Source organism: Lycium barbarum, chromosome 6, assembly GCF_019175385.1.
Source record: "Lycium barbarum isolate Lr01 chromosome 6, ASM1917538v2, whole genome shotgun sequence".
Lineage (NCBI taxonomy): Eukaryota > Viridiplantae > Streptophyta > Magnoliopsida > Solanales > Solanaceae > Lycium > Lycium barbarum.
Window position 1 is genome coordinate 121,445,674 of NC_083342.1, and position 10,276 is coordinate 121,455,949.

A 10,276-nucleotide genomic window follows, 5' to 3' on the forward strand; every position below is an offset into this window, starting at 1 on the left:
GGGTTCGCGGGAACCCACAACTCTTATCCGAATCTTGTATATATAATGTGAAACCTTTCAAATATATAAGAAATTTGAGCTGAGAATCCCGTAACAACATACACTGCTAGCTAGGAATTCACAAGCTTCAAATTCTAGATCTGCTACTGATTGGCAAGGGAGCTAACTGGGATTATTGCAAATAAGTGTAATTGCATCATTTCCACCTATGAGTTCACGAATGAATAAGTGACCGTGCAGTTTGTCTGTACTATTTTCCAACTGGTTGGTGAAGCAAAGGGTGTATTCTCCAAATTAAGCATCCTGGAATAACTTTGTAGAATTAAGAAAGGAAAAAAGAACATTAAAATTGTGCAGTTGCTTGTTACATTAAGAAATATTTAGTTGAAACTGCGTTCTTGGTGTGTCAAGTTTTTATAGGAAAAAACTTAGGGTAGGATGTGTTTACATACAAGATATATGGACATTGTACTTATGGTTAGATCTATTATTTACCTTTTAAAGCAGATTTGTAAAACTTTAGATGACCTACGCATTAAGTGGAGGATTTGAAAGTCCTTTCAGAAGAGACAACCGATCACAAAGAAAATTTTATGCAAGATCTTGATTGAGGCTTAACAATTTGAATCGACTACCCAAATGGCAAAGATGACGAGTTGTGAATGTAATTATATATTTGAGGTCCTAATTGTCAGGACTTTTACATAAATACAACTATAGCCCTCTCAATATATTATCTTGCTCGCATAATGCCATCGACCCTAAGGTAGTTTGTGCACAGCACCAATGACAAGAATCTAATGCATTGCAGCGGTCCTATAGATTATTGTATAGTTGTTTATCTTATTCGTTATTCAATCGAAGTAAAGGCCTTTACTTTTATTTTCATGGTATATTGAGAAATTGACCAAATAAGATTCTTAACATTTCTCATAAGTCACATGGCTTAAATATGTCAGGAAAAGAAACCTCATTTCCTTGAATGCATATCAATTCTTCATCGGTAGGGATCTAGTAGCTCAGTTGGTTGGCTACCTGAACTTTCACCTTATTGGTGAGGGTTTGAATCCCCACGTTGTAATCTCCTCCCCATTTCCCCTTCCCCTACCCCCTATGGCCCTATGTAATAAAAAAACAAGTTATATATATATATCAATTCTTCATCGTATTTGTGGCCTTTTATTACCCATTCTTTGCTTGTGAAGAATGACTCAATTCTCAATTCATAACGTCAAATTGACTTCCTCAGGTGCTGATGGATTGTATGCTTGAAATTCAACCAGCCGATCACTGTATACACAAGCTCTCGTAGCTCAGTTGGTTAGAGCACCCGTTTAGTAAGCGGGAGGTCTTGAGTTCGACTCTCAACGAGAGCAATTGCTCTTTTTAATTATGAGTGATCAGTTCTCTACTATTTTTTTTTCTCCCTTGTTTTCTGATGAAAATTGACGGTCCAGTTATTCAGATTCACATAGTAATACATATTGTATTCCCATTTAAATAATTAAATGTGATGACATGATACATTCAAAGTTTTTAGTGGTAGATCTTCTTCTTTTTTTCACTCCCAGGAAGTACTTAATAAAAAACAGCAATTATAGATATCATGATTTCCTGTGAAGATATCTCTTCATAATGGTAAAAGTTGCTCCAAAAATTTTGGTTACACTTCACAATCATCAGCAACATTGGCTCTGGACTCCCATTGAATCACAATGGAGTGAAGAGAGTAAAAAATGACGTGATTTTAGTGCGTTTCAGTGTATGCTTGAGTTCCATAAGGTATAAACTTCCCAAACTCGGATTAAAAAAGGTCGCATAAGTTGAAAAACATCGTAAAAATAGTCTTCTTATGACGAATTCTCCGGAATACTGAAATCTGAAGAGCGAAATTGATATATAAAATACATATTGCCGATCTGAATTACAAGTTGGGATTGAGACTTAACTGATTCAGTCATATGAAAGACAAAGAAAACCATTTGACAGCTGCAAATGCAATAGGATTTTTCAAATTCCTGACTAGGTAAAGAGAAGTTAAATTACAGGCGTTGCAAAGATCAATGCCAAGGCTCATAAACAACACTGGTTTATGACCAGCCTTTTTAATGGAATAATTAGCTAATACTATCACTTGTTTACAGAAATAACTTCCCTAAAAAGAATGTTACAACTGACTATTTTAACAACCTGAGCATGGTTTCTATGTTCAGCCAGGATTCTTCTTCTTCTTTGAGCTGCCTACTTCTGATGGCCAAAAGGAATGACCTTCAAGAAGAGAAGGAATTGTCAACTTCAGGTCGAAAGTCAGCCGTTGAAAAACTGCTGATAACATGTGCACATCCGCCATTGCTCTATGAGCAGAACCAACTAATGGGATGCCATAGTGTTGACCAAGGGCTTGCAATGAGACTTTTGGAGGAACCTTTGAGCCTAATTGGAAAGCGGAAGTAAAAATATCAAGATAAGAACATCCAAAGCAATCGGAATATTTGAATCGAAGACACAAATTTAGACAAGTAGAAAGACCTGTTGACTTCATGACTTCACGTGCCAGAGGAAGAGTATCAACGAATAACCAATTTGAGGGAATATCGAAAGAGCATCTACTGAATTCCTTAATTAGAAAAGGAACATCAAAACCGCGAGCATTATGCGCAACCAACACCACATATCCACCAGGTTTCTGGCGGCTTCCTACATACCTCAACAAGATCGGAATGAGGTCCCCCATCCTGATATATGCAAAGCAGAGTATGAGAGAAAGATAACTCCAGCCTCAAGATTAAGATATACATATTAAAAAATGTTTTTCTTATATCAGAAAATATCACAATCTTCTCTGCTTAACCAATGTGATGCCAAAGTTGGATATTTTATACATGCATTATAAGAAGAAACTTCCAAACACAAGGGTAAAAAGAAATATTCTCCACGACAGACAGGCAATTCAATGTGTGAGAATAGCTGTGTCCTGTTAAGCTTCTTGACTTTCTTGGCTCTTCTATAATTTAGTCAAAAGATGATTCTGCATGTACATCCCAAAGGAGAGAACAATAATTCATGATAAGAACTTTGATTTGAGACTTCAAATTTGCTCAGTCATGACTAGAACTCCGTAAAGAAAATTCATCTCACTGAATTATATTCATGGTTGAAGTTACTATTATAAAGATACAGTCTCCTACTCAAGATCGAGAAAAACTGGTATTTTACAGTGTGCCGTTTTATTCTCACGAAACTAAGTTCAGTACAGTTATAAGGTTGCCTATGATAATTAGAGTATATCGGCACATACATCCATGGTTAAGTGCGGGGAAAATATGAAAGCACATAATCTCTAGAGAGTAATTCGTCAAGGTGTGCATAATCTGTCTTGATAGTTCTCTTCTCAAAAAAAAGGTCTTGTCCTTAGCATTAGAAATTAAATAGACATAATGAGTAAACACATGCATTATGACATACAGGCCCGCCCATTAAGTCAATAGCAAAACACATTAGCATAGCCAACCCCCATTATTACATGTAATGAACAGATGTTGAAAAGAAGAATGCTTCCAGGAGAAAAACCCATGAAAGCAGCTTACTGTCATTTAGTTATATTTATACACATAGCTTTCACACATGATTAAGCAGAACTCAGTACAAATAGACAATATATTCTTTCGATGCACAACTTTCTGGTTATTTAGACAAACTAAATTGTAAGTCTCAAATAGGATTATGTGAAGAAAAGTCAAGATACAGTGAGAGAGAGAGAGAGAGAGAGAGAGTATGTGAAACAACCTAGCAATATTATCATAAATTACCTGGGGACATCAGGTCTATTGACCATACCAGTAGTAATTTTGTGGATATGTGCATTGGGAACACTACGTCCAGGATTGACTAATGTCTGGAATGTGCTGTTTTCACCCCCATGAAGATCTCGCAAAGCAATCTCGATAATTCTTTCATGTTCTCTGCTAAACCCAGTGGTCTCAATATCAAAAATGATAAAAGTCATGAGTTTGGCCAAATCTTTGTTTTCAGCAATTGATTGTCGAATATCAACATATTGTGTACTTCCTATTTCAGTTATTTCTGAACTATATATGTCTACTTTAGATTTTGTAGTTTCATCTAATATTTCGTGTCTGATAGTTGTTTTTCTGCTAAAAGTAGCCTTGTCTTTCCCTTCAGATTTTGTAGTTAGTGTCCGTTTATTCTCAGTACTATTATATTTACCTTCCAGCCCATGTTTTCCAGAGGCAAGAACTTTGGAGCTAATGCTTCCCCTACCAATCCTACTTATGTGGTGGAAACTTTGCCACCATGAATTAGTCAATGTATGAACTCTACATCGAGGAAACTGTGACAGCGAGAAGCACATTGCAGCTCTTCTCATCTAAATCCAATAATTACTCTCCAATTGATGAAGTAAGACGATATATTTAACCTGTAGATAAAAGCAACAAAATATTTAGAAAGAGGATATTCAAAAGAAACGTATTCTCTATATATTAGCTACAGTTATTGACAGTTTGCAAAAAGTACAGCCATTTACATGTCCAGACAGTAAATCTCATAAAGATCCCAATTATAAGACAGTGGGAAGGGAAGCCATTAAATGAAAATGTCCTCTCTAAATCAAGAATTCCAGGAGAAGATAATACTATAATACTAAGCCTAAGGGATTCCAACAGCAAGCATGAGACTGTGCTACAGTATACACCTCTAGGCTTTAGCATCGATTTGGCATCTTGACGCTAACGTATAGTATAAATGTATAACGTTAAAAATGACAAATGCCCTGATTAACTGTTCCCAGCTCTACTAACTATGCAAACCTTGAAAAGGGTTGTATTCTATCTGCATCAAATTGAGGACATGGTTTACAAGCACTGGGTGCAATAAATGAGATGAATTTGAGTTCAACTGTTTTCCAAGTTTTTTTTTTTTTTTTTTTCTTTTAAAAAAGACCTTTTGGTGCTAGCAATGATAGAGGGTTTCCGATTATAAACAAATTTCATTCTCCAAGACTCAAAAACTAGTATTATCACTTAGCGCTAGAAACCCTTTTAAAAATATCTTCTTCAGACTTCTTTTATTTATTTAGGGATAATATCTTCTTCAGACTATTAAAAAGCAAAACTTGAGTTAGACCCTAATTGTTTAACACAACAAAAAGGTTGTTGGCCTGGTAAAGACATGATGAACTACAAAAATTACCATTTTGGAACGTGTTTAATGCACTATAACCAACACGAAAGATAACACATTGCAAATTAAACCATCCAGCAAATCGAGTAATGTTTAGTTAATCCAAGAGGGAAAGAAAAAGAAAGTATTTAACTATGTCTCCAAAAATCATTACGTAAATTGGGTTAAATCAAAGCATTTCAGATTCCAAAAGAGAACCTTCTATCACAAACCATTACTGTTACAACGAAAATGCTAAGAAAGTTATTAAGCTTTAGTGAATTTGATGTCAACCCAAAGCATTCAAATTTCAGAATAGACACCTAACAACTACAGCAAACCTGAAAATGTTAAAAAGTTTTCAACTTTATTGAATTTCTAAGCAATTCATCAATCAGACACATTCAATGAGCAACATCACATTCTATATAAGCTCACAAAAATAAAATTCATCTACAAACAGAAGACCCCATGTGGAGCAAACAAGGAAAAGCCTCTTCATTTTACACAAAAATGGTCATTCAAAAAGAGACCCATTTCCAAAAAACAATAAAGAAAAGAAAAGAACATGGTACTAGTAAATAAAAAAGACATGCCTGGTAGTGATTGGAAGAAGAAAACACAAGCATTTACTTACAAGCTTCTTGTTTTGACTGATAAATATATATATATATATATAGGATGAGAAATGGGGATGGTTGAAAAGGGATTGTAAAGAAAGAGAAGAGAAATGGGAGGAAAAAACAGGATGAAGGTGGAAGTCGTGTTAAGGTGTAGTTGGAGTGAAGTTAAAGCATAAAATGCGGATCATCAAGCTCCGATCCATGCCTTCCGGACCACTTTCATTTTCCTCTTTTTTTTTTATGGATAGGGTCTCCCAGTGTAGAAATTGTGTTTTAACCTATATTTTATCTTACAATCTTAAATATTACTCTCTCCCGTTCAAAAAGAGTGTTCACTTAGTCTTTATTTTTTGTTTAAAAATAATGTTCACTTATCAAATAAAGAAAAAATTAATTTTACCTTTTCAGATTTATCCTTGTTAAGTGACCAAATCACAATATTTGTTTAATTTAGTCAAATTACTTATTTTTTATTAAAAATAAATATCTATATATATTGTTAATAAAAAGAGGATAGTTTAGGACAAAAATGTTAGTTAGATTAGTTATTAATTAGTTTTGATATGGAAGTTATCAGATTTTTTATATTAACTGTTTTAAACTAAAAAATAATTGTTAATTAAACTAACGAATTTATGTTGATGCCTACGGTTTTGAAACTCAAATGATTTGAAAACACAAGAGAAAACAAAAAAAAAAAAAAACTACCCAATTTGCCCACTAACTCCACTTCATGCACCAAAACTCCCACGTCCCTTTGTAAAAAAAGAAATATAGGAACAAATACTACAGATTGATTTTTTATTTATTTTTAAAAAAAAAAAAGTGCTACCACATGTTAGTAAGGGCATAATTGTCTGAGAAAGGATTCGAAGTACAATAATAGAAGATAAGCTCAACTCAATTTTTCTTATATATTTCTTCAAATAATACTAATAATAATAATAAAAGAGTTAAAGATAAAATTTTGAATTGAATTAAAAATAAAAGAGATAAGTTCAACTCAATTTTGTCCATTTGCATTGAGATATAAAAATTTAAAAACAAAAACTTACGTTTGGAAACATAAAACTGTACATACAAAAGAAAAAGACCCCCCCCCCCCCCCTCCCAAAAAAAAAGGGAATTTTACACTGAATGCCAATTATGGCAAAATATTTACCTGTTTTAGCTCATTTTTTTTAAATTACCCGCCATAACATTTTTTTCCTCTGCAATTTTTTACTAGCCTTATACAATATTATACAGGTTTATATATTGTCTACAGTAGATGTATAAAGTTATATATTATTGTATACTAGTCTTATACATTATTATAAATTTTTATGCAAGGTGTATACATTGTCTACAGTAGGTGTATAAAGTTGTATAAAGGTGAATATTCAAGTTGTGCCATGAAATGTTGGGCTGTAGGTTTGTAATTTAAAATATGGGCTATGAATATATAATTTTGACCCATAAATTATTTATAATTGAAATTTTCCCAAAAAAAACTAACCTAAACCAACCCCAAAGTCCACGTTTGCAACTTCCCTATTTCCCTTATTTCACTCCTGGATGGTCATCCGTACAAGGATACGTTATTGGAGTCTTTCAAGTAGCAACTACAACGTAGTTGAACAACTTTTCAGAAGTTTGAATCATAGTGGAAAATTACCACACGTTAATTCAATCATTTAAAGGATGATCGCCACATTAATGGCTTTATTTAATGGGCCCAATTTGGGGTTGATGGTTGATAGCAGGGAGTTATTTTAACCAGTTGTGTATTTCGTTCTGAATAAATCTATATATAATATAAAGGTAAGAATAAACAAGGTGATATGACACCTCTCTATGACCACAATTTTTATTTATCTTTTTTCTTCTTTTTTGACATTTTTCCTATTTTTCTCAATTATTCTATTTAAAAAAAATCATTTTCATCTCTAATTAAACTGAATAATTAATACATATTTATGATTATGCCTTTCCATCTTCTTCATTCGTTTTTCTCATTCAATCCATTCATGGGTCAACAATTATTTAATCTCCAATTAAGCTTAACAATTAATATACACATTAATGTTTATGCTTTTTGATCTCCTTCCAGTCTTCCATATTCGTTGGTTCTGCATCTGCTTATGCCTTTTAATATCCTTCCACTTTCATTGGTTATACTCAAATTTTTCATTCATATATGATATGGTACATACTTCAGTTACAGCTTATCCCTAAAAGGCTAATTTTCACATTTTTTTGGCTCTCTCTCTCTCTCTTGTGGTTTGTTTATGATAAAGTATATGTAGTTGTTTATAGATTGTTTGATTTGTCTTCAATTATTTTATAGGTGTGAGGAGGCAATCAGAAGATGTGAAGGTCACAAAGAGTTATAATATATGAAAAATGCAAAGGTTCAAGTGGATGGCCACAAGTTTTCCTCACACATTCGTTGAGATATGCTCTAAGGTGAATCTTTCGCATCGCGTTTCACGGAGTATTATATTTTACTTTGCGAGATTTTGTGGCATGCTATACAACAATCCTTCCAGAGTCAATTTGAAGAATTTTTTTTCTTTATATTCAAAATATTCAGGCGATCATGAATGGATAGCTAATAGCACATGTAAGCACTCCTTGTACTTGACCAATCATAATTTAAAAGGTGTACTATCTCACTGCAAATTTTTACTCTTGTGAAATCTTTTTTAGTTTTAAGTATTTAAATCTTTTTCGTTTTAAATATTTCGTTAGCCTTCTTTTCTTTTAATTTTTGTCAAATATTCTGGATATTAACGGCCATTGAAAGAAATAGATTGAAAGTGAACTATATTAAGGGCTATGGCATAATTTATCCTCTTTTTTTTTTTTTTTTCCCCACCCCATTTAGGAGGATTTATAGTGTTTCCACACTTCCCCTCCAGTGTGACTCGAACCCAGGACCTACCGGTCGTGGATGGAGGTGCTTAACCACTGAGCATAATTTATCCTCATTCTTATATTTATGTTGACAAGTTTTATTTCATTCTAATAATTGTTAAAATTTTTGTGGTAGTGTACAACATATTACTGGGAATTTATAACTTTATGTCAGAAAATTACTTTTAAAATTCCTAATTTTAATATTATATTTTGAACAGAGTTAGTGGTGGTGAGAACCTTTTTCATGGCAGTAGTGTAGTGCGCATGACACTCTCTTATTATTGTGATTCAAGACTTCATTTCAAACTGTTGTCTTCTTTTCTTAATTTTTTTTTCCTTTTCAATTTGAGTGTGTGTGATTAATTCACATATTTTCCACTTGCTTAATTTATCTAAATTTGTGGTGTTGTTTCACTTGCGAATATACTACATATGTTGTAGTAAATGCTACCTTGATTTCAATAACTCCCCGAGCCACGGCATGTTTGATCCTTTAGAACTAGCTTCAGCATTGAGTAAAGAAAAGGTCTCTTGGCCCTTGGATTGGTGCGCAAGCATAAGAAGAACAAAAAGAGGGGCTCTAGCTTAATAAGAATCATACAAACGGCATACTAAACAGAAGCGTGTAGTCTCAAAAGAAGGATATCACTATCACTTATGTAATTTTAAGAATTTGTCTCAATAACTTTAATTTTTTGTTTTTTTGTTTTCTTTTCATTTTATGTGATTAATGTTCATTATTTTGTGTAATTATATGCAAATATTACTTCTGTTATGTTTACAAACAGGTCCAACAATCGCATTCTTAATCCTCTTAGTACTCTTACTCCATTTCTTAGAATTTAATGAAATATTGAATATAGTAATTCATTTGGAATGTGAAAATACGCTTTAATGTATTTTTAATTACCTCCTTCCCTTATTATCCTTTCTCATGTAGCTATTTCTCTCTTTTGTTCTCTTTTAATTTTTACTTTTAAATGCATTTTTTTTTTCTTATTGTCCTTTGTTTCCTAACTTTAATATTTATTTTATTTCCTTTTTAGTGATCTTGATATAACAATCCTTTAGATTGGTGAAGAAAATGAGAAAGTAAATGGGGGAACAGAAAAAATATTGATGTAAAAAACTAAGCAACTCACATTAGAGAGGATGCATCTTATATGCACGACTTGGAATAATAAATTGTTCACAAAAGATAGGGTATATTAGTAGGTAGTTGAGCGTCGTCCTCCCTATTAATTCATATTAGTAGTCATAGTATTACTTTTTGCAGTTTATTGTCCTTCGATTTCTGCTACTATTTGTTGTCCCTTGTACTTTCATTATCTTATTAATTTATGGTAGTTATGGCTTCCTTTTTCTCAAACATCTTTATCACGTTTTTATAGTATATTGCCATGACTTTTTATACTGTTTCGAATTGCTTATCCTTGTGATGAGGGTCTCCCGAAAACAACCTATCTACCTCCCAAAGTAGGGATTTAATATTACCATCTTTTCCTTTTTCGTATTTTTTTTTAAAAATATTTTACCTTTTCAAGTTCACATATACTGATTTCTTATATAAA

General features: G+C 32.8%; 1 protein-coding gene and 1 non-coding gene across 3 annotated transcripts; one reads left to right on the top strand and one right to left on the bottom strand.

Moving 5' to 3' along the window:
- Positions 1-1,302: 1,302 nt before the first annotated feature.
- On the top strand, positions 1,303-1,376 carry TRNAT-AGU (transfer RNA threonine (anticodon AGU)). The gene has a single exon. It is a non-coding gene; the product is annotated as a tRNA-Thr (tRNA).
- Positions 1,377-1,870: 494 nt separating this feature from the next.
- Positions 1,871-6,041, bottom strand: LOC132598407 (exonuclease DPD1, chloroplastic/mitochondrial). 2 transcript variants are annotated; one of them, XM_060311255.1, is made up of 4 exons: positions 5,819-6,041; positions 3,810-4,438; positions 2,530-2,735; positions 1,871-2,433 (listed from the first exon to the last, which is right to left on the bottom strand). In XM_060311255.1, exons 2-4 carry the CDS (start codon positions 4,385-4,387, stop codon positions 2,210-2,212), a joined length of 1,008 nt encoding a protein of 335 aa, XP_060167238.1. In that variant the 5' UTR covers positions 4,388-4,438; positions 5,819-6,041; the 3' UTR covers positions 1,871-2,209. The 2 variants fall into 2 exon arrangements, with proteins under 2 accessions (XP_060167238.1, XP_060167237.1); XM_060311254.1 differs by having other exon boundaries at positions 5,778-6,041.
- Positions 6,042-10,276: the final 4,235 nt, after the last annotated feature.